Raw genomic sequence first — 24,805 nt, forward strand, 5'->3', positions numbered from 1 at the left:
TGAGGGACAGAAGGCAGCTCTGGCACCCGAGGCAGCTCACTCTGCCACATTCACCACCGTGGAAATTGTGAAAGCTCTTCCCTTCTTTGTCCTGCAGGGATGGAAAAAAAATAAACGATTTCACAGTTTCTTCCCCGAGAAGAAAAGTGATGGAGTTTTCTTATTTTGAGAAAGGTGAACTGACAAAGCCTTTCAACCTGCCAGAATCATAAATACACTCTCACCCTACATTCCTGCTCTTCCTGTGATGTACAACCACATTTCAAAATAGTTGTGGCTTTGGCTTTTTACTGGTTCTCGTATTTTTACCCACTAGGGGTTAGTGTATGAAAGCCATGCTAAGCAGACCATATATTTCCCTGTTGATAAGGTTTAGAAGCTGTTTGTGGGGTCTTTATTTCTAACCTGGGTGCCCTGTACTGCCACCTGAACTCAGTGGTGATGTGATTCAGCTCTCCCAGTGAAGTTCTAACCAGGGATGGGGCGGCCCCTGTGGAGGTTTGATTATTTTCAGTCTGACCTCAGATCACTCATCTCTCTACTGTCAAAAGCTTTCCACACAATCCTTAGGCACAGGGAACACAAATAATAGATTTTGACTCAAATCAAACCAACTAGTCTTTAGTTCATGATTCCACATCTTACTCTGAGCAGTTACTAAAAGTTTCAGACTCACACACTGGAAAATTCTTATTGTTACAGCCCAACAATTCCAAAGCCATGCCTTTCCTAACCTAGACCCTCATACCTGTGCCTCCAAAGTTCCTGAGTTCCCCTTTCCCATCCAAGAGACACTTTTATCCCTCCAAACCCCTTCCTCACCTCCATCCCCAGGTGCCCACACACCTCACACTCCCTTGGCTGGGTGGGAGGGCAACATGAAGATGCAAAACTCGAGTCTGATCCTGTCCCACAGCTCAGCCCCCACCTCAAGTTTGTTTTTTTTTTCCTGGCTCATCAGCATTATGATTTCCCAGATTTTGGGGATAAAACTTTTCCTGAATAGCCTGTCAAATTGTTTCATCTAAAGAACTTCCTCCTCCATCCACCTCGTGGATTTTCTCAGGCCAAGATTTTCAGGTGTGTCCAGAGACTTTAAGAACCACACTCACACCAGCAACTGGAAATGTCCTTTTTCTCTCTCTTATTGAACTTGAAATTGATACAATCCTCTTTTTTTTTTTTTTTTTATTTTATTAGACCCCAGAGTAGGCAACAGAATCTGAGTGGCTCAATTTTTCATTATGCTGCTGGAATCACATAGAAATAGCCTGATTTTCAGGAAATTATGAGAACCACGTGGGAAATGAATGTCCTTCTGGTGTCCTGCAAAAGAATAACCGGTATTTCACAGTTATTTGAAATCTCTGGACGTGCCTGAAAATCCCATCCTAAATATCCCTGCATTTTTTTTAATTGAAATTATCTTATTAATTAGCCCATTTCTTCCAGCTTTGAGATTCACACATTATCTTCTTCATCTTATTCCCAAGGCATTAATCAGAATGCAGAGGGGTTTAATACCCAGAAAAGAGTTTTCCATGTTTTCCACTTGGATTGACTCTCACAAGCACATACTGCAGAAAGGTTCCAAAGGTTTTCCAGGAAGTCAGGCAGCTGCCTTGTTTGGGGGATGCTACACAGGAAGAAGTGGGAGTGCTTGGGCAGACAATAATTCCTACTGAGCAAATAAATTTGTGAAAGCTATTGCACTTCTATAACTGTTCCACTTGTATTGTTTTATTCTTGCATTTTATTATCTATCTCAGTGCCTCTGCACTCCAAAAGAGATGGATGGTGCATCTCACCTACAGTATTAAAAGGTGGTTTTCCCCCAGTTTCAGTTAATTTAATATACCTGATTTTCCACTGCCTTACAAGACTGAGAGATACAATTCTTTTGAAGAAGTAAGGCGGCTGCACAGCATGAATAAATTCTGTGCAGCTTCCCAAGGAGATAACACTGTGCAGTGGCAGCTCTAACCTTTCCTTTTTGCTCTCATTTTCCTCCTGTCTGATGTCTATTTTTATGCAGTAATCTTATTCAAGAAACAAAATGAAAAAAGAACATTGCTATTCTTGGAAAGCTTCCAATATGCTGGATGAGAGATAAGAGACAGGCAGCATCTCCCTCAAAGGGTTGTTTTATGGTCACAGGCAAAGGTGTCATCCCAACAGTGCTGGGAATGAGATACTGGGGTGTCACTTAATCAGTCAGTGATCAGGCTTGGATTGGGAACCACGTGGGTGGTTCCTAATAAATAGAATTACAAAATTCTAATAAATAGAATTAAAAAATCCTAATAAATAGAATTAAAAAATCCTAATAAATAGAATTAAAAAATAAAACCAAACAACTCTTCCAGCCCTGGCCCAGGTTCTCAGCTCCCTTGGTTGGGGCTCAGAGGTGGGGAACAAACACAACCCCCAGTGCAACAAGGGGATGATTCATCAGAGGAAACTTAGAGCCTCCAACAACAAGGTGATTCATCCTTTGAGTGCTAATGGTGTTTTGCAGAGAGCTCAATTGATTGATTTTGATTTTCCAACCCAAATGGTTTGCAGGCATCCACGTGTGTGCAACCAGGAACCAGGCATGGAATGGGGACTCTGGTTGAAGAAAAGGGACCTCAAAGATCATCTTGTTCCAGGCAGGATGGAGCTCTGAGCAGCCTGGTCTAGTGGAAAATGTCCCTGCCCATGGAAGGGAGTGGAATGAGGTGGTCTTTAAGGTCCCTTCCAACCCAAACCATTCTGGGATTCTGGGATTCCATAAGAAATCCAGCAGGGCCTTTGCTGAGACACAATTAGGAGGGTGTTAAGAATCACTTGGGGTGATAAAATACACATTATTGAGCATCTTCTCTGAGTTCTCTTAGACCTTGAAAAGCAAAGGCTGAGGTTCTGGTAACAAACTACAGGGATGTAAACATAAATCATTGTTTTGATGAAAAATGGACCCAGTTCCCACTGGGGATAAACCCAGAAATTTCTAAAGGCACCTGCACACTTCACCCCCCTGGATTTCAGGGGCAGCTGGGTAACTATGTACCCTTGAAAAACTGGGCATTAATGTCTTTTATAAAGGTTTCAGTTATCACAACTTTCATCGAGGGTGAATTTCCACTGACCACATAGGTGGGGTTTTCAGTTCTCTACACGTTTATTTCCTTTCAGCAGAGGAGGAGATAAATAAATATTATTAAGTGGCTGGGATATTTTGTATTTTTTTTAGTACAGAGAGTCACTTTCAATGTCTACCAAGAAATAATTCGAACTGCTGGGTTTGTGGTTTGCTTGTTTTCTCCCTCCTTGCCCTTTTATGCAAAGCCCTTTGCTGCAGCACCGTGCCAATGCAAATGCAGGGCAGGCACCTGCTATTTAACCTCTTGAACCAGGGCTGGTGAGAATTGCTGCACCATTGATCAGGAGGCACAGAACAGCGAACTGTGCTCTGGGAATCAGCATAATCAGGCAGATGATGGCGTGAAAGTGTTTGCTGAGTGATGTTTTCAGGAATTAGGGGGTGACAGGGCGTTGCACTGAAGTTGTGTGAAATCACATCACGACCTACAAGCCAGGATGGACAGCCAGAGTGCCCCTAAACCACTCATTTAATGGGGCTTTATCCACTGCCTAAGACAAAGCTCTGAGGAATCCACTTGTTCTGTACTGTTACTGTTTAAAAATTGCTGTCTGCCTGAACAGTCTGGCTGTCTGAGCTGAGCAGGATTTCAGGGCTGCATTTCAAACTCTTTCACCCATCACGAAAGGGGAATCATTCAAAGATCCTGCTCTTACCTGGGGCCACCTGAGGGGTTTGCCTTGGCTGTCCTGGAACACTGTGAAGTGTTCAGTGTGAGTGTGCAGAGCATGAGGGGATGCTCTGTGCTCCTACATGTTATTACAAGGGGGAAAATGCCTCCTAACTGAAACTAAGTTTAGATTAAATTTTTGGAAATAATTCCTCCCTGTGAGGGTGGGGAGGCCCTGGCACAGGTTGCCCAGAGAAGCTGTGGCTGCCCCATCCCTGGAAGTGTCCAAGGCCAGGTTGGACAGGGCTTGGAGCAACCTGGGCTGGTGGAAGGTATCCCTGCCCATGGCAGGGGGTGGGATAGGATGATCTTTGAGGTTCCTTCCAATCCAGGCCATTCTGGGATTTTATGATTCCATGATCTTCCCAGCAGATTTAAGCATTCCCAACTCCTCTTGTGAGTTTGTGCTCATGGGCTGACCAGATTCAGATTAGAAAGCAACACGTTTTTACACAAGGAATTAATTCATCCCACTTTTCCCTCACTGGCCTTCACTGATCTCTTTTTCTTTTGGAGCCATCACCACTGCCTGGTTGTCTCCCTAGAAGTAGCACAAGTGTTTTGCAGTTTGCAGAGCTGACCTGCACATCCTTGTGTGGCTGTAAAAGCCAAAAAACTCCCCGAGAGCTTTGCCCTCCTCATGACACCAAACATGACGTGACATCCTTCAAACCACACCACCATTATTTTCTTAAAATCACCTTCCTCAGTGTATCTGCTCAGCCACGAGCAAGAGATGCTGAACTGCCTCTTCAAGAGATGCTGCCAGTCACTGCAAGATCTTTTAACTTGGATTTCCCCCCATTTCAGAATTGTTGCCAAGGAGATTTGGGGAGTGATGACAGTGTGAGGGGATCCACATGTTCTGCTTCCCAAAGGCTGGGTCTGCTGCTCTGCAGGACTGGCTGCTTGAGGGGTCAAATGAACTCTCACAGGCCAGACTGTGGAAATCTTTATCATCAAGATTAATTTCCAAATAAATCCAAAATTATTTCCAAATCAGGATGAGTGAGAACCTCTGGTGGTCGTGGCTGTCCAAAGCTTTTGCATCCACCAAGGAGGATGCAGAAGTTGATGATCCACCTCATCCAACAGGTCAGCCTTGAGCAACAGATTTGCTGAAGGAGACCTGACCATTGTCTCATCCTCAGGAGAGGAGGCTGTTCCCTTTGCCTCTGGTTAAACAGACTGTGCCTGTTTCCATGGTGATAAGGGACACACTGAAAAAACACTACTTTGCAAATCTTTAGAAACCTTTGCAGTGCTGTGCTCCAGTGATTTCATTAAAGACAGTGGTAATGATAGTAAGATGTCAGGACTTTGTAATGTCAGAGGTGTTAAGAAGAATTGCATTAAAATAGGGAGTCCCACAAGCCCAAATCAGAGGAAACTGGAGAGTTACACCCAATAGTTTCTTTTATTCTGATGTTCTTCCCAAGGCATTTCTTGTTGCTCTCTACTGAAGGCAACATGTTAAGCTGGATGGACCAGTGGTAAAGTCCTGTTTGTCCTCTCTGATGTCCCTGTATTCCCAAACCAAGAGCAGCTGAGACAAATTTGTGTCTCTTAACACATGGATTAGTGGTGGGCTTGGCAGTATTGGATTAATGGTTGGATTCAATGTACTTAGAGGTCTTTTGCAACCTCAGTGATCCTATGATTCTAAATAACACTCCCAGAAATTTGGATCATGTTGCACAAGTTGACTGGCTTGTACAGATACAGTTCAAAAAAGGACACCCATCTAACTGTGAAAATTCTCAGAAACACTCAAGTTTCATTCGAGCTGGACTGGCCAGCAAGGCAGGAGTCACCTCACATAAAACATGCAGGGATAGGAATGGCTGGTCCATCAACACTGGAATGAAGTAGGAATGTTTCCAGATAAACAGGCAATGAAGATGGGGAAGAGCCTTAAGGGGAAGCTGTTTGAGGAGCAGCTGAAGGCACTTGGTGTGTTCAGTTGGAGAAGAGGAGACTGAGGGCAGAGCTCATGGCAGTTCCAGCTTCCTGGGCAGGGGCAGAGGAGGTGCAGGCCCTGAGCTCTGCTCTGGGGGGACCAGGGACAGGACCCAGGGAATGGCTGGAGCTGTGTCAGGGCAGGCTCAGGTTGGATCTCAGCAAAAGGTTCTTCCCCCAGAGGGTGGTTGGCACTGACCAGGCTCCCCAGGGCAGTGGGCACAGCACCAAGGCTGCCAGAGCTCCAGGAGGGTTTGGATGATCCTCTGGGGCACAGGGGGTGACCCTTGGGGATGGGCCTGTGCCGGGCTGAGGGTTGGACTGGATGATCCTTGTGGGTCCCCTCTAACCAGGTGTGTTCTGTGACCGTCTGTGCCGCAGGAAGGCAGAGCCCCGGGGCCGCTCCCGGTGCCACAGTGCAGCTGCAGCGAGTAGGAAATGAAAGAGCATTTGCATATCTCCCCATTTCACAGAAAGCCGGCGGAGGGCGGGGGCCGGCTGGTCTGGGGAACTGTTCACCTTCTGACATCAGACACCTCCGTGCAGGGCTCCGAGAGCCCGGCAGAAATCCCGGAGCAGGAACATGAGGCTCCTGCCCCTGCTCGCAGCCGCGTCCTGCCCTCACGCCCCCGGGGCCCTCCTCGCCCTCTGTGCCGCGGGTGATGAAGGTTTTTTTCCGGATCACATGAGCCAGGATGAAGGGGGAAAATCCTGCCAGGAGCAAAGAGATGGGCTGCAACTTGAACCCGAGCGAGGGGAGATACAGGGCAGCGCCTCGAGAGCTATATAAGAATGTGCCAGGCACAGGAGCAAGCAGTTGTTCAGGTGAGGGACTCGCGTGAATCAGCCATGCATGGGAATGAAGGCGCTGTTCCGAGGAGGCTCGGGGGCACCAACAGAATCTATTTGTATTTCATCATCGCCACCCTCGTCGCGTTGCTCGTCTTTGCTCTGGCCACCATCATGATCCTGGTCGTTCAGAGGACGGTAAGAGGCGTCTTCACTGGATCTTTTCTTTTTCCCTTCCCTTTCCCTTTCTTTTTCTCCTTTCCAAAATTTACCGGTTGCTCCCTCTCGTTATAAATGCACGCACGTGAATTAGGGGAGAGAAAGGTGAAACTAAGAGGGAGAGCAAAGCACTTCAAAAGAAGATGACTCTTCTCCATGGGCAGTTTTAATCTCTGCTCTGTAAATGGGAATAGAAAGCTCATGATCCAAGACGCCAGCCAGCCTCTGTCCTGCCTCCTTAGGAGAGATGGAGGGAAGTTCCATCGTGCCTCAGTGTTTGCTCCCTGGTTTTGTGTGTCACCTGTTCTTTCTTTGGAGAACAACCACGTTTTGAGATGGTTTGGTCTGGTCTGGTCGTGCCTACCTGTGTTCATCCAAAATAGGGATTAATTCCAGCCATGGTTGTGCCACAGGACACCTCCATGTGACCCAGGTGGTGCTGTGGGTGCGTCCTGGCAGATGCAGAGCTCTCCTGATCCACCCAGAGCAGTGGATGGGGGCAAAGCAGCTCGTTCCTGCTCTCTGTCCTGTGCTGGGGTGTGATTTTTAATGCACAACTAGAGCTACAGCAAGGAGTGCTGAGGATGTGAGACGAGGTCTCACAAAAACAACTGTTCCCTCAGCCCACAGGCATTATTTCCTCCTTAAAAGAGAGGAGAGCTCTCGAGTGCCTCTGGGGTTGGGTGGGGAATCAGTGAGACGGTGACAGAGCAGAGCTACAGGTGCTTGTGGGTATAAAAAGTGCATTTTTAACCTCACCAGGAGCATTTCCATCAAATTCACCGGGGTAAAATGCCAGGTTGGAAGTTTTACAGGCTTTGGAATCTCATTGCAGAAATGGAAGTGCTGAAGTACTTCCACTCCTGTTCATACAATGCAAGCACCAGCAAAGGGCTGCTGGAAAACAAAATATGATCCTTTGACTCAATATTTTCTCTTCCTAAATTTACCCTGTGCCATTTGTGTGCACATTACCCAGAAATGAAACCATGAAGGCTTGACTGATACTTCTTTAAGCTCCACCAGAGAGGAGTCATTTACCTGTAATCAGTGTTCTTCCAAAAGAGAAGCAGTTTGAGGGCAGTTAAAGTGAGACATGGGGATTTTTAAGTGATAAATAGTGGCATATTAAGGGAGATCTTTAAAATAACAAGCTGGGTAATTACAGACTTGCCACAGCTTTTCTATATAATGAGGCTTTTATTTGTACTTATTATGAAAGTAAGCAGTAAATTACCTCTCCACCAGGAAAACACAGTTACACCAGTAACAATATCACTGAAAGAGTCAAGGTTTTGACTTAAAAGAGTAATGACACCGTTGCAGCTGCTTTGAAAATGAGCTTGGCTGAAGGAGGAAATAGGAAGCTGAGGTGTGTGAAACAAATAAAATCAAGCAGCAATTTTCTGCTCTGAGGAGAATTCGGCAGTAAAAGCCACAAACTGTGCTCTTGCTCTCAGGGAGATGCACGACCCCGAGTTCAGGAGCAGTGTAATCATCCTCCATCCATGACTGGTTTGGATTTCCAGACCAGGGAACAAGTGTTGATTCTGTGGGACAGAAACATTTCAGCTCCTGGTGGCACCGTCAGGGGGAGGCTCCTTTGGAAACACAGCTGGGGTTGGGCTGAACACCTCATAGCTTTGACTTCAGCAGCTCCAGGAAAAGGGACTGGAGAGTTTTGGAGCCCTGTGGATGTTGAATCCTGTTGCTGTAGGGATTAGAGCATCATCAAGGGTCAACCAGGCCAAGGGCCAGGTCCTGCACTGTGGCCACAACAACCCCCTGCAGCCCCATGGGCTGGGACAGAGTGGCTGGAGAGCAGCCAGGCAGGAAGGACCTGGGGGCTCTGACTGACAGCAGCTGAACATGAGCCAGGGGGGTCCAGGTGGCCAAGAGGGCCAATGGATCCTGGCCTGGATCAGGAACAGGGTGGCAGCAGGAGCAGGGAGGGGATTCTGCCCCTGTGAGGCCCCCCCTGGAGTGCTGTGCCCAGCTCTGGCCCCTCAGCTCAGGAAGGACATGGAGGGGCTGGAGCAGGGCCAGAGAAGGGCAACGAGGCTGGGGAAGGGTGTGGAGCACAAGTGCTGTGAGGAGAGGCTGAGGGAGCTGGGGGGGCTCAGCCTGGACAGGAGGAGGCTCAGGGGAGACCTTCTCACTCTCTGCAACTCCCTGCCAGGAGGGGGGAGCCGGGGGGGTCGGGCTCTGCTGCCAGGAACCAGCAGCAGGACAAGAGGGCACAGCCTTGAGCTGCCCCAGGGCAGGTTTAGGTTGGCCATTGGGCAGAAGTTGTTTGCAGAGAGAGGGATCAGCCCTTGGAATGGGCTGCCCAGGGAGGGGGGGGAGTCCCCGTCCCTGGAGGGGTTTGAGCAGAGCCTGGATGTGGCATCAGTGCCATGGGCTGGGTGACAAGGTGGGGTTGGGTCAAGGGTTGGACTCCATGATCTCAGAGGTCTTTTCCAACCCAATTGATTCTGTGATTCTGTGATCAATTGACTTAATTATTCTCTTTGCAATTCCTGAGGAAGGGACCAATTTTTGTGTGATCACCCTCTTGGGATGGTCAGGTTTTCTCTCCAGATGTTCCCAGCTGGATTATGTGAGTGGTCCTTCACCTCAGGGGCAACTTCACGCCCTCCTTATGCTGAGCAGAGATAGAAGCTTTTCTTTTCCTCTGCTCAAAGGGGTGTTAGAGGGTTGTAGGGACAACACAGGTGTTGTGACACTTGTCTTGGGTGCCACAGCATTAAAGGGAGGCTTCTGGTGGCAGCAGATCACACAGCCCCCTGCCCCCATCACAGGTTACAAGTTGGCTGCTCGTGTTCCTTTTTATAAATTTATACTTGCCTATTTTAGGATGAAGGAGGACAGACTGGAAAAGGAAAATCAAACTGTGTAGAAACAAAGCATTTACATCACCCACGACCTGGGTGCTCTGCATAAGGGAAACACAAGATGAAAGACCAAATTAAAAAAAAAAAAAAGGCAACTATGATTCAAAGCTGCTTCTCTGAATTTCTAGTACACATTAACACCCCTCCCTCCCATTTTCCAGCACCCCAAGAAATTTCCTTTACGCCTTGTTTTCAAGAAGGGTGGCACAGCACGTTAGTGTCACACCTGGGAAGTGTCATTTTTGGAACTAAACTACGTTTTTTGGAATTAATTACATGTGGTGCTGAGGTCAGTTCGTTTCTTCAGCTTTCATGTGCAGAACCCCTTGGCTTCAGGCCATTCTTGATCTTTCACAAGTGACTTTGTTTTCCTGTGGAATAAGAATAGTCTGGGTAAGGTGGTCTGGAGCCTTCATTTTGCTTCTTAACACTTTTATAGGTGTGTTTAAACCTCCACCCTTCTGCCTGCTGTTGAATATATGTATATATATATATATATGTATACATATATATATATATATACACACATCTCTGTAGGTAATTATGTGTATAGAGAGACAGACATAAAATCAGGGAAAGAGAATGGGACAGAAAGGACTGGAAAAATGTCATTTTAAGTCACACAGACCCCAACAAATCTTGATGTGCTGTGTGAGACACCTGGGCCACTGACCCCCACGAACAAATTCTGTGTGAATGCCCAAAATCCACGACCTGGGGCACTCCATCAGTGCTCTGGAGTTTGTTCACTTCGTATCTTTAACCTAAATCATGTGGGCAAATCTTTTCACCACCATTAAGGCACCTGTGTGGCAGTTGCTGAGTCAGAGCAGGGATTTATATTTGCTGATCTAGCCTTGAAGGCTGTTAAAAACATTGAAAAAGTGGCTCTGCCGTGCCCGGGAATCTCCCCTGCAGCCCCCGGTGTGATCCTGCACTGTCTGTCGGGGATTTCTGTCTGCTCAAAACCAGTTTTGTCCCAGCTGCCCCAAGCGGTGCCTGTTGGCCCCCTCTGGTGGCAACCCCGACAGAAAGGAAAATTAAATTTAAAATAAAATAAAATAAAATAAAATAAAATAAAATAATAAAACAAAATAAAACCTGGAATTTTCCCCCTCAAAGCAGATTTACCACTGACTGAGCAGGACAGGAAACCACTGAGGCACTTTAGAGGAAAACTGCACTGGTGCAGCTCCTGCTGTGGGTGTTCTGGGCAGGGACAGTCCCCTGTCACTTGGACAGGTTTGGGCAGTGCTGGAAAAACTGATTTTCACACAGAGCTGTTTCCTGTGATGCTCATCATCAGATCAGTTGTGGAGATGATGCTCTGCTCTCTGCAGTTTCATGTCTGGTGGCTACATTTGCACCTCAAGGACACCCACCTGAGGTGCCAGCAGCTCCCTTTCTCCTCAGCCAGGGCTGGGGCAGAGAATAGAATCCCAGAATCATTAAGGTTGGATGAGATCTCCAAGATCAAGTCCAACCTGTGTCCAATTCCCACCTTGTCCCCCAGCCCAGAGCACTGAGTGCCACGTCCAGTCCTTCCTTGGGCACCTCCAGGGGTGGGGACTCCACCACCTCCCTGGGCAGCCCCTGCCAAGGCCTGACCACCCTCCAGTGGAGAAATTCCTCCTGAAGTCATGATGGTTTGAGGCTGAGCAGAAACACAGGAGAGCTTCTTTTCAAGCTGAAGAACTTCCTTTGAGGACAGAGGAGCAGAGAGCTGCTCCCCACAGGGCTGCCATGGGCACAGGCTCTTGGAGAACTCTGGAGCTGAGCCCAGCCCTGTTCTGGGGGGAGTGTGGTTTGGAAATGTGTTTTCTTGGACTTTCTAGAGGTAGATACACATGTCATAGAATCCCAGAATGGTTTGGGTTGGAAGGGACCTTAAAATCATCCAGTTCCACCCCTACCATGGGCAGGGACACCTCCCACTAGCCCAGGCTGCTCCAAGCCCCGTCCAACCTGGCCTTGGGCACTTCCAGGGATCCAGAGGCAGCCACAGCTTCTCTGGGCAACCTGTGCCAGGGCCTCCCCACCCTCCCAGTGGTCAGAGATGTCAGGTTGGATGAATATTCACCACTCAGACACAGGAATTCACAATGACCCTTTAGCAGTCCCACTCTGTCTCAGGCAGAGAAAATTCCTTGTAAAATGATTAAGAGAAACAAGAACGAAATTACTTTCACTGACAACTGATTATTTTCTCTATTAGAGCAAACTCATATTATTCTGCTTGCTGAGTAAAGACTGAGATCCTTCCTCATCAGCACCCAGATCACTCCAGACAGGGTGGAATTCACTGTCAGGAATTATTTCTGAGCTGCCACTGTAGAATGTAATCTATTTGGGCTCCCACTGGGTGATTTTTTGCATTCCAAACAACAGCATTACATGCAACATTTCTGCTGTTAGAAAAGACAGAAGTAATGCCAGTAATATTTCAAAGGAAGTTCTAAAGTTTTATTTCAATCTCTACTCAGTTGTCACGAAAATAAATTGCATTAGTATCTGCTGGTTTCACTTGCTGAGAGACTTCCCAGGGGAGAGCACAATAAATTAGTGCCTTTTAATTTTGTTTCTGTTGCCCTGACTACAAAACAGGCTCTGGGATATCACCCTTGTCCCTCACACCAGCTCTGAGGGAGGTTTGCAAGGTGACCACCTCACTGCTGGCAATGTCTCAACTGCTTTACCAAACACTTCTCTATTAAATGATTTAATGTAGTGTAATCTCGTTGGGGACAGAGTATCTCCCTCCTGTCATGTAAAAATTCCTTTTATTATCCACAGAGGGCAGAAATGCTCATATATTACATTGAAAAATAACCCTGTGCCCTGAGTGTGTGTGAGAGGGGTAGCCCAGAGCAGGGGGCAAAGAAAGGTGTTGAGAGGTTCTGGCAGAGGGTCCTTGGGAGGCTTTTCAGCCAAAACTCTCCTCAGTCCCAGATGTGATGATCTGTGTGCACAGAGTCCAGGAGGGTTTGTGAGGGAGGATGTGGGGTAGGGGACAAAAAGCTTGGAAGCACCTGGTTTTTCAAACCATACCTCTCAGTTTCTGTTCATCCCCTACCCCAGCAGCTTTCCTGCACAGCTTAGGAAGGTCACCTGGAGAAATCCTGTCTCGACAGGTAACTCTGCCCATTCCTTACTCAGGCGTGGGAGGAGAAAAATGCACAAATGACTTTTTAGAGATATCTAATTCGCTGGAGAACCACAGAGTCATTTAAACTGGAAAAGAGCTCCAGTGTCATCGAGTCCAAGCATTAACCCAGCACTGCCAAGCCCACCTGGAAGCACCTCTGTCCATCCCTGCAGGACACAGAATTTGGCATTAGACCAAAGCATTGCTTTGCTGGGAGCAGACACAGCTCTACACTTCAGCATGGCTGAGAACATGGCACATTAGGCCAAACTCTAATTAAAACTATTCCTAAACATTTAAGACTAAAAGATGAAGTACCACAAACTGGCCCAACGTGACTTCTCTCACTGTCCAACCATCTTCCTTCTCCCCTCACCACCTGCTATTTAATTCACACACAGAAATAAAGTGCTCATGTTGTGAGACCACTACACAGAGCACTGAAGTTGTTTCTCGTGATGGGCCTCATTTCTCCCAGAAGATAGCAGATGTTCTGTTAAAGCTGGCACCAGGTTCCCAGCTTTCTTCTTCTTGGACATGCTGGTGGGAAGAGGCTCCTCAGGGGAAGTGGTCACAGCACCAAATCTGACAGAGCTCAAGGAGCAGCTGGAAGCTGTTCTCAGTCAGATGGTTTAGTTTTAGGTAGTCCTGTGAGGACCAGAGAGTTGGTCTTGATGATCCTTATGGGTCCCTTCCACCTCCAAACACTCTGTAGATCTGTGGTAAGCTGGACTTAGCCTGGTTAGTCCCCACACTTGGTTTGTACCCAGGTAAGAGGAGCTGTTTTAGCCTCGATACCAAAAATCCCGGTGGGATCACTTGGTGTGTGACAGTGAAAGGATGTGACACAGAGTTTCCAGCACTGAGGGACTCTCAGGGTCTTTCCTCAGCTCTTGAGAGAACTTTTTGCTCCTGGAGGGCATCGCTGGAGGTTTCTGAGCTGTCAGGGACTTCACTTGTGTGGAATAACATGCAAGCAAGCACAGCCCTCGGGGCCCTGTGTCTGGTGGCAGAGCTGTGATGAATCAGAGGCAAGACCTCAGAGGAATCCTGCTGCATTCCAGCCTTGGAGCTTGTTTCCTGGGAAGTTCTCATGTCACACTGATTGAGGGCAATCCCCTGCACCATTTTGACCCCTGGTTTTACATCCCAGCAAAAAGTAGGAGCAGAGGTGAGGCAGGACAACATTTTTATGCTCAGACCTGTTTGGGGGCTTCAGTTATCACCCAGCCTTGTCTTCCCAGGGGCAAACTCTGGTTCTCAAGGGTGTCCATCCCACTCTGGCCACTCCATGGAGGTTTTCAGGGCTTGTTCCTCTGAAACAGCCCCAAAAGAACCCACACACATTTCTTACTGCCCTGAGAGAGTCACTGACTGCATCAGAAATGTTAGAAAACATTCTGTGTGAGAAAAACATGTTAGAAAAACAGATCTGTGGTGAGGGAAACACTTTAGATGCACTTTTAAAGCAGGGTTGCACTTGAACATGGCTATGCCCTACTCCCAGGATAACCATCCCTTCTCTTTATTCTCTTTCAGGCACCTGATCCTGCCATGGAGGGCATCAAAAAACCCATCAGGACGGGTAAGACCCCTAAACAATACGTGTGATTTGACTCATCTCTAATGCAAACACCGCCCAGGGTCACGAATAAGCCAATTGTGCACATCTTAACATTTCACATTAAGTCTCCTCTTGGTGAAGAGCCAAAGTAGTGGGGAAAAAAAAATGAAACTAATAAGAAAAAAGCTTTCAAATTACTCAGTACATCCAGAAGCCATGGCTGAGGAAATAACAAATATATGTGAATGTGCCCTGGAGGAGCCTTTTTGCCAGATGATGTGAACATCACTGTGACTTTTAGGTCTTATTTTAAGGGCTGCTCTTACACGTGTGTGTTGTGTCCATATCTTCACAAGGCAGGGGGGGAAATGTGTTGCCACATATTTCAGAACAGCTGAAACTCCTCCTGTGCTCCCTCTGACCTGGAGCAGTCCCGTGTTTCCTGCTGGTCTGTGGGGCAAAGGGAGATCCAGAGGGGACAAGTGTTCTTACAGCACCAAAAGGCACAGGCAAGGAATTGAAACAGGCAGAGTGTGAGCACAGGGAGCCCAAAATAGGGAAAAAACTGCCTAGCAGAGACAGTGTACCACGGTTTTGCTTTTGCTGAGTGTAAATCAGGAGGAGAACTATTTATTGCACTGACATTGGCTCCCTGGGCACACGGCTCTCAGCACCAAGGATTTGACTTCTTGCAAATCTAAGTTCATGTTCAGACCCAGAAGAGAGAAGATACCATTGTCTTCTGCTGCAGATGGGAAAAGTGAAGCCCAGTGTTCATCTAAAAATGGTGCAGAATGGGAGATTAAAGGTCACTTGGCTTGTTCAGCTGGAGGAGACAGAGGTCAGAGCTCAGCAGGGTCTGCAGCTCCTCCCGAGGGGCAGCTCCAAACTCTGCTCCCTGTGAGCAGGGACAGCACCCAGGGAATGGCTGGAGCTGTGTCAGGGCAGGGACAGGTTGGATCTCAGCCAAAGGTTCTTCCCCCAGAGGCTGGTTGGGCACTGACCAGGCTCCCCAGGGCAGTGGGCACAGCCCCAAGGCTGCCAGAGCTCCAGGAGGGTTTGGACAATGCTCTGAGGGACAGGATGGGATTGTTGGGGTGTCTGTGCAGGGCCAGGAGTTGCACTGGATGATCCTGGTGGTTCCCTCCAACTCAGGATATCCTGTGATTCCATGATTCCAAGTAACAAAAGTTCAAGGTCCAGAGAATCCCAATAACAACCTTTCCTGCATCACTTGGGAAACACTTACTCTATTTTGGATAATTTTTGAATTCTTGGCTCTCCCATACTGGGCTTGTTTCCTAGCCCAGGGGGCAATTTCCTGAGGCCCTCTCACAGGGAACTCTGTCATCTGCTGCCAGCTATCACCTCCTGACCACTAAGCAAGGAGCTGTGGCAAGTGCTGCAAGGTCCTACCCAGAAACAGAGGTAGAAGAAACATTGCAGGAGGGGGACTGTGCTGAGGCTGAAGCTGCTGTGGACTTAGATTTGGATCTGTCTCTGCCCAGGTGTTGATGATGTGGTTTGAATGTGTTTTGTGCCCAAGTTGTTCAAACCAGAGCTTTGAAGTTGTTAAAATGGGCAAGTTAAAAAACCAGCATTGCCCACTTGCCAGCTGGGTGCTCAGCCTGGCACCAGCCCTGGGTTGGTACCTGCTGGTGCCAAACATCTCAGAGATGCTGGTGGGGGATGCAGGACTGCACCCCATCCCTGGGAGTGTCCAAGGCCAGGTTGGACAGGGCTTGGAGCAACCTGGGCTAGTGGAAGGTGTCCCTTCTCGTGGCAGGGGGTGGAACTGGATGATCTTCCAGGTCCCTTCCAACCCAAACCAGTTTGGGATTCTGTGGTGCTCCAGTTCTATGGTGAGATGAGCTGGAGTTCACTCAGGTAGAGACTGAAATGCCAACGGGCACAAGTCCAGACCCAGCTACAACTCTGAATTAATTTTGTCTTATCAAAGCAGGAAAACACGATGATTTCATTGAGATTTCCAACGAGATTATGTCCTACTGTTAACTAAACACCAGCAGGCACTAAAGCAGATTTATGGGAGGTTTATGGCCCTGACTCAGCTGTCAGCCCTCAATGGATGGGCCTGCAGGAATCTGCAAGCACAAGCTGAGGGCGATGCCATGTCAGCTAATTAAATGTTTGTGTGAAAAATGGCATCAGTCTCCTCAAATCCCCCCTGCCACTGTCAGGGGAGCACCTGAGCAACAAAATCCATCACCCACTAAATGGTTGTGAAATGTTCTCTGTGGAATTATTACTCTGTGGAAACTCATCCCTATTTTGTAAATATTGGATCATATTTTAATATGGGCTAGAGGGGTGTTGTGGTTTGGTTCATTTTTCAGAGGGAGAACTAAGTCACAGAGAAACTTATAACCTTCAGACTTTGGAGAGGCTCAGCCCTCATCATCTCCTTGTTGTCCTCTCCAAGCCTCACTTCCCCACGAATCCTGGGCTGGTGGCTTTTCTTGTTATTTGAACTGCAAAGATTTGGTGCTTAAATATCTCCTCATTTGCAAAAGGAAAAAAAACCTGCAGGTACATATCCACACACACACTTTACAGGTATTTTTGTCTGTCAGTAAGATCCATTTACAGATGATGGAGAGACCAGGAAAGGAAATCCATCACCCATCCAATCCATTCACAGTTTCAATGGCAAATAGGTTCCCAAATCAAAATCTGGCTCTGAGAAATTAATATAATACAGGTGACAGTCACATACTTGATACCACAAAGTAAATCAGGCTGAAACCAGTGAACCAAGAAGCCTTTTAGGATTTGCAGCAATATCTCAGAGGGCACCTTGGTCTTCTGCAATTAAATCTGATCTCTTCCAACCTGGAATTCTCCCAGTGCAACACTTTGGGAAGCGGCTGAGGGAGCTGGGGGGGCTCAGCCTGGAGAAAAGGAGGCTCAGGGGGGACCTTCTGGCTCTGCAACCCCCTGACAGGAGGGGGGAGCTGGGGGGGTCGGGCTCTGCTCCCAGGGAACAAGGGACAGGAGGAGAGGGAACGGCCTCCAGCTGGGCCAGGGGAGGCTCAGGTGGGACATCAGGAGGAATTTCTCCCTGGAAAGGGTGGTCAGGCCTTGGAAGGGGCTGCCCAGGGAGGTGGTGGAGTCCCCACCCCTGGAGGTGTCCAAGGAAGGACTGGCTGTGGCACTCAGTACCCTGGGCTGGGGGACAAGGTGGACATTGGGCACAGCTTGGGCTTGATGGTCTGGGAGGGCTTTTCCAACCTCAGTGACTGTGGGATTCCGTGATGACACTGCAGGTCATCAGTCACTAATCCCATGACAGAGGGTTCTTCAGAAACGGAGATTTCACCCTTAGACCATAAATATTTTTGCCTTCTCCCCCTCAGCAAGGTGTCTGGGTGCACATGGGTGACACTGTCTGAGGTCTGTCTGCTCTGGGAAGGTCAGGGCAGGGGAGTTCTGTCTCTCACCTTTAAAAATTCGGGCAAGCCTGGGCTTGCACATGCTGGAAAGAGAGCACAGGCAGGAAACTGCAGCCACACACATTCCAGTTAGTCATAATGGGAGCTGGTTGCTTGTTTAATTGATAATGGGATGATTGGTGTTGCTCAAAATGCTAAATGTTAGATCTTCCCTCCCACCAATAGTTAAAACACAAGTTATTGATGAATATATATATATATATAAATAGCTCATGAGACTGTCTGACCTGTGCTACACTGATGAGCATGTTAGAGATTTGAATAGTTTTGACCTTAAACACAAGTTATTGATGAATATATATATATGTGTGTGTATATATATATTATATATGTTTATATGTATATATGTATGTATATATATGTGTATATATGTATATATATGTTTATATGTATATATATGTATATATATGTGTATATATATATGTATATATGTTTATATGTATATATGTATGTATATATGTATATATATGTGTGTATATATATACACATATGAATAACTCATGACATTATGTGACCTGTGCTACACTGATGAGCATGTTAGAGATTTGAATAGTTTTTTCTTAAACACAAGTTATAGATTAATATATATATATGTCATAATGTCATGAGCTATTTATATATATGTATATATATACACATATGAATAGCTCATGGCATTATGTGACCTGTGCTACACTGAGAGTGTTAGAGACTTGGACAATTTTGGCCTTAAACTCTACAAGTTTTGCAGTGGTCAGGTGTGCAGTGATGAATTCATAAGGTATTCCTCCTAAATTTGGGGGGGAAAAAGGGATATTTCTTTAGTTTATGCTTTTGGGAAGGAGGGGAAATTGGCAGCTGAGTTCAGTCCCCTTTCAGTGCTCAGGAGCAGAGACAGCCTTGGGCTCTAAAGGACCAAAGGACTCGGTGTGTGGGTGCCAGGCACAGCCAGGAGCAGAGCCCAGCTCTGTCCCTGAGCCCAGCTCTGTCCCTGAGCCCAGGAGGGGATGTCACCCAGCTGGAATTGTCACAGCATCGTGGGCTGGGACAGTCCCTGAGCACCAACCAGTGCTGTTTGCAGGGCACTGAGCTGGGAGGAGAGTGCTAAAGACACAGGGACTTCAGAGAGTGGCTGCTGAGAAATGAAATTAGGCAAATCCTGCTAACTCTGGTGTGCTGACAGAGATGGATGATGTCCCCTTGCCTAATTTTATAAGCACTTAAATCCATGGGGATTGCAGAGGAACTGAAAGCTGCTTGTTGCCTCCTTGTACTTCTTTACTTCACAAACCACATTCAGGTTTTTGACCTGCTCTTGTACCTGCCATGCTCAGCCTCCAGCCAGCTGTGGTGCCACCCACAGGGCACTGGGATGTCACAGCAAGGGCTGACTGGGACCAGGACACCTTTCAGAAGCCCCATCTGAGGGGCTTTCCATGTCTGGGTAGCAACACCCTCCGTGCTGAGATGCCACTTTCAGCTCTTGGTTTGTGCCCTTTGGTGGCACTCCCGTCATGCCCATCTCAGAGTGGGGAAACAGAGGCAGCCAGCAGTGAGGAGAGTTGTCCAGGCAGAGTCACATCCTCGTGGACCTGCCTGGCACCAGCCCATCCATCCACCTGTCCCAAAGCTGTTCTTCCTGGCTGGACAAGGTGCTGCTGTGTTTTGATGAGACTCTTTTCAGTTTACACCTCAGGGGGAAATCCTGAGGGTTCAGTGAGGCTGCAGCTCCCATTTCCCAGCCCTGCTGTGCATCCCTTTGGCTTGGGGAAGAAAAGCTGCATTAAGCTCATGGAAATAGCCTGGCCCTTTTTCTCACCCTCTGGATGCTCATCCTGTGGTAAGAAGGGTCAGGGAGAAAAAAAGGAGTTGTCACCTGCTTCTTTAGGGCAAAATAGCTTAAGTGGCCTTGCTTGAAGCAGATGATCTCCAGCTTCTGAGCATCACACCACCAAAGCAGGGTGGTCTTCTTGCTACTTAGTCCCAAATGTGGCTTTGTCTTTCCTCCTCCTCACAGTATTTTTAAGCTCCTATAATCCTATTGATTTCGGAGGGATTACTCCTGATTTCCACAGTGAACAGTGCAAAGCCAATTAGGTGATGTGATCGAACACATCCATTGATCACTCCTGAAGCTCTGCTAATTTCAACCTCTCTTGGCTTGAGCTGAAATGTTTCAGATAAAAGAAATTAACTTGAGAAATAAAAAACCAGTTATAAGCTGCTTCAGCAGAGCAAGAACCAGAATAGCCTTCATAAAATGATGTATTTCTTTTTTCATCACTTGCCTTCTGGAAAACACAGGATAAATGGTTTAAACGCAGACACACGAAATTTGCTGACAGCAATAAATGTGAGTACAGCTTTGGAAATGCAAAGTGCAGCCAGATCTGCCAGGGGAGATCTCTGGAGGTGCCACGAGACAGCTCAGGACTGGCCAAGCTCGGGGCAGCTCCAGGCTGGTTGTGGGCAGGCTCAGCACTTTGCTGGCCTGGCAGATGTTGCAGCTTCCAAGGTCTGCTTGTGCAGCAGGGGATTTTCAGCTTTGTAGGGTAAACCCCCTAAATGCCACTGAGTTTCTGCAGAGAATCCCTTCTGGCCTTTATTTCAAACTGAAGCTGTTACAGTGTTATCAAGCCTTTGGTAACACGGAGTCAGCAGCCTGAGCTCACTCACACTACTTGTCCTGCCAGGAAGGTTCTCTCCCGTCCTTTGCCCTATCTCCCCATCTCTGCAGTGCCTGTGCCCTCCCCAAAACACTATAGTGACATGACTAACACCAGGAAAGCAGGGTTTGTTCTTTCTTTGGGGATTTCCAGCGTGTTGAAGGGACTTTGGTGCATGGCTTACTCATTGTTGGAGCACTGGGAGCTCCTGCTTTCCCCAAAAGTGTTTCAACCATGAAATCAGAGAAAGATTGCAATTTTTCCAAGCTATCCACAGCCTCCTTCTCCAACAGAGAATGCAAAGGCTGCAATGCACACACAAACACACCCAGACAGGGGACTTGGGTGGGAGCAGCTTCTCCCTGATTTATCCATCCTCCTGACCAAGTCTCCCTTAGAAATCAGGCCAGGCAGTTACTGCGGGAGTTTGGAGATTTTAATCTCTTTTTATTACCCTTAGTTTCAGGAATCCTAGAAAACTTATGATTATTGTCTCACTCTGCATTTAATAGGCTGCTTCTTGTTAGAATGATTGAATCACAGAATATCCTGAGTGGGAAGGGACCCACAAGGATCATCAAAGTCCAGCTCCTGACCCTGCACAGACACCCCAATGATCCCAGCCTGGCCCTCAGAGCGTTGTCCAAACCCTCCTGGAGCTCTGGCAGCCTTGGGGCTGTGCCCACTGCCCTGGGGAGCCTGGGCAGTGCCCAACCACCCTCTGGGGGAAGAACCTTCTCCTGAGATCCAACCTGACCCTGCCCTGGCACAACTCCAGCAGTTCCCTGGGTGCTGTCACTGCTCAGAGGGAGCAGGGATTGGAGCTGCCCCTCGGGAGGAGCTGCAGACCCTGAAGGGACACCTTCCACTAGCCCAGGTTGCTCCAAGCCCCGTCCAACCTGGCCTTGAGCACTTCCAGGGATGGATGTTCAGTGCCTTTAACTGAACGCTCAGCACGGTGAGAGGAGGGAAAGCTCACCCAGAGGAGATGGAAAGGGGGAATGCGGCTGGAAAGGAGGTGAAATGCAGGAGCGAGTGGTGGGGAGCGGGGTCCAGGGAGCACGAGCTGAGTCACCGGGATGCAGCGCCGGGACGCAGAAGCTGGAAAACCGGGATACGGCGCCGGGATGCAGGGGATGGAACAGCGGGATGCGGTGCCGGGATGCAGGGGATGGAACAGCGGGATGCGGTGCCGGGATGCAGGGGATGGAACAGCGGGATGCGGTGCCGGGGTGCAGGGGATGGAACAGCGGGATGCGGTGCCGGGGTGCGGAGCTGTTGGCAGCCCTGCGGTGCGATCGGCACCGGCTGCAGTGCCGGGCGCGGCCGTGGGATGGAGCCGTCCCCGCATCCCGGGGGATGTTCCCGTCCCCGCATCCCGGGGGATGTTCCCGTCCCCCCCCGCCGGGGCAGCCCCGGCGCCTCCCCGTCCCGGCGCTTTGGATTTGGGGGTATTCCCGTGACACAGGGGCTGGCTGTGGCCAGACCCTGCCCTCGGGTTGGGCAGCAGCAGCTTTCGGGTCCCCAGTGCCCAGAGAAGCTGTGGCTGCCCCATCCCTGGAAGTGTCCAAGGCCAGGTTGGACGGGGCTTGGAGCAACCTGGGCTGGTGGAAGGTGTCCCTGCCCATGGCAGGGGGTGGGACTGGATGGGCTTTGAAGTCCCTTCGACCAAACGAGTCTGTGATTCTATGAACAGTCTCACCTAAAGTCCCGGTGAAATCCACATTTTGACCATGAGAGAACAGAACAACATTCCAAAAGCACCCAAAGAGCCAGAAGTATGCTCCAGTGAAATGTTTAAAAGCTTCCTCTAATTGCAGCATAAAAATAACTTGGATAAATTAAGCTTACCTGCACACAGTTTGTATTTCATATAACCATAGAATCCCAGGATGGTTTGGGTTGGAAGGGACCTCAAAAATCACCTCATTCCACCCCCTGCCATGGGCAGGGACACCTTCCACTAGCCCAGGTTGCTCCAAGCCCTGTCCAACCTGGCCTTGGACACTTGCAGGGATGGGGCAGCCACAGCTTCTCTGGGCAACCTGTGCCAGGGCCTCCCCACCCTCACTGTAAAAAATCTTCTTCCTTACATCCAATCCAAATTGCCCCTCTTTTAGTTTAAAAGTTTTACCTCTGTTTGTAAGAAGGAGAATAAGAAATCTAATTTGTTTGGCCGAGAGCTGCAATCTGCCAGAGCTTTGAAATGTTACAGATTTACCAATAGAGTTACACTGCTGTGAATTCCCCCTGCAGATCAGATATTATCAGCCAAGGAGTAAGAACCAGCTCCTCCCTGCTGCTCCAGCTGCTGCTGTGCAGTTTGTCCTTAGCACAGGTAGAGCAAATAACTGGAGTACCAAATGCTGATGGCACTTTACAGTACCAAAGAAACCCCCCAAAAAAACCAAAACCAAAACAAAAAACAAACAAACAAACAAAAAAAGCACAAAAAAACAAACAGAAAAAAAACAAAAACAAAAACAAAAAACCCCCAACAAAATAAACAAACAAACAAACAAAAAACAAAAAAAAAAAAGGAAAAAAAGAAAAAATGAACAAACAACAAAAAAAAAACCACAAAATAAAACCCACTAATGATCACTTAATCTGTTGTTTCCTTCAGGGAACACCTTTGAAGACTATTCCAGAATCCTACAGCGTGTCCCAACCAAGGGAGCTGCTGCCTACATGAGAGGTCAGTGAAGGGCAAGAGCTGGCTGAAGACCTGCTCCTGTTACTCAAACTGGGTTTAGTGGTAAATAGTTTTGATGACTAAATGGGCATTTTATAGGAAAATAAATCCTTAGCTTTCCTGGAAGGTGGGTTTGGTTGGCAAACCCCTGTCTGATGCTATAAACCATTTTTTAATTTGACTTTAGAAAAAATTAAAAATAAAGAGCTATGTTCTGAGCACACACATGAATATAAATCTCCATTATTTCCTTTCAAATACCAAGTGGGAAATAATGGAGATGTACATTCAAGCATCTGCCTGGTTTGGATTTCCTGAGGGCTACTTAAGTCCTTGGAAGTTTTTAACTCCCCATTTCCATGTGTGACTTCCCAGCTGCCTGGCTTTTTCTCAGAGTTTCCTATAGGGAATTACTGAACAGGTATCTCCTTTTCCCAGCCAACACTCTGCTGGAAGTCACCTCGGGCTGAATTCAGGTCCCTGGAGCTCCTGGTAACACCTCTCTGCTTTCCTTTCCAGTGGCCAACCCAGGGAACAGTTCCAAGCTGAGCCTGGTGCAGAAGGGGATTTGTGAGGACATCCAGTGCAGGAATGAAGAGCTGGTGATAAAGGAACAAGGTGTCTACTTGATCTACTGCCACCTGAACTTCCACCTCCCCAACTGCTCCAAAAGCCCCACTGACCTCAAGATAGAGCTCCTTGTGAACGACAGGGTGGACAGGCAGACGTTGTCCACGTGGTGTGAGTCAGAAAGGTGCCAAGGGAAGGCTTTTAAGACCTTGTTCCAGCTCCATTTGACACACCTGAAGGTGGAGGACCGAATATCAGTGGCACTGAATCACCCTCAGTTCCTGAATGAAGATTCCCTCCCCAACGAGAACGTCCTGGGGGTGCTGATGTACAGCGACCAGATGTGAGCAGCTCCCTGACCTCCCACCTTGCTCTGAACATCAGTAGCCTGCTTTTACTAGGCAACACCTTGGTTTTAAATGTCCTGTCTTACCTCAGCCCCAGGGTAAACAAGGAACTTTGTGAGTGTCCCAGAAAAAACAACAAAACCAACGAAACAAAACACTGCAAGAGCCACAGCTGGCAAAGGTTCCTGAGTTTTGGATCCAAGTGGGATTGTTGGACTATCCAGAAACAACCCACGGGTGTACCAAGCTTAAAACTCAACCAGATTATGGGGAGAATAAGCAATGTGGAGACTTTTAGGGTAGCAGGCTGTTGGCTGTGCTGAGGAGATGGGGAATGGAGCAGTGTTTTGACCTGGTCTTTCCAAACAAAACTAGCAGTCAAAGCTTGTAATCGAGGCTTTCTTTACAAACCACAACTCTGGAGTAGATTTATGGATAGATTGGATGACAGCCAAGGTGATGAAATCATTGACTCTTGGGCTGGCAGCTGAAACTCTGGGACAGGACATAGGAAACATGGGATTTACAGGATATTTCTGTGCTGTGTTCTGCTATGGACTTTATGCAATTTACTTCAAGTGTCCTCCTTTTCCCTATTTATCCATCTTTCCTATTTAAATATAAAGCTCTTTGGGACAGAGACTTTGTCCATGCACAGTGCTCAGGCTCTGTTCTCACCCGGGGTTTTTA

General features: G+C 47.9%; 1 protein-coding gene across 1 annotated transcript; it reads left to right on the top strand.

Moving 5' to 3' along the window:
* The first annotated feature begins 6,448 nt into the window (after positions 1-6,448).
* On the top strand, positions 6,449-24,373 carry TNFSF8 (TNF superfamily member 8). Its single transcript, XM_051808050.1, has 4 exons — positions 6,449-6,761; positions 14,361-14,406; positions 23,130-23,201; positions 23,718-24,373. The coding sequence occupies exons 1-4, from the start codon at positions 6,567-6,569 to the stop codon at positions 24,113-24,115; spliced, it is 711 nt and encodes a 236-aa protein (XP_051664010.1). The 5' UTR covers positions 6,449-6,566; the 3' UTR covers positions 24,116-24,373.
* Positions 24,374-24,805: the final 432 nt, after the last annotated feature.

This window comes from Manacus candei, unplaced genomic scaffold (assembly GCF_025592945.1).
Source record: "Manacus candei isolate 608988 ecotype Guabito, Panama unplaced genomic scaffold, ASM2559294v1 h1tg000071l, whole genome shotgun sequence".
In the NCBI taxonomy this organism is placed as follows: Eukaryota; Metazoa; Chordata; class Aves; order Passeriformes; family Pipridae; genus Manacus; species Manacus candei.

What these genes read in the sequence shown, in the direction of transcription:
- TNFSF8 (XM_051808050.1), top strand. Translation starts at nt 6,567, where the DNA reads ATGTGCCAGGCACAGGAGCAAGCAGTTGTTCAGGTGAGGGACTCGCGT. An exon ending in CAAAAAACCCATCAGGACGG is followed by an intron (nt 14,407 to 23,129) that starts GTAAGACCCCTA and finishes TGTTTCCTTCAG; the next exon opens with GGAACACCTTTGAAGACTAT. An exon ending in AGCTGCTGCCTACATGAGAG is followed by an intron (nt 23,202 to 23,717) that starts GTCAGTGAAGGG and finishes TTTCCTTTCCAG; the next exon opens with TGGCCAACCCAGGGAACAGT.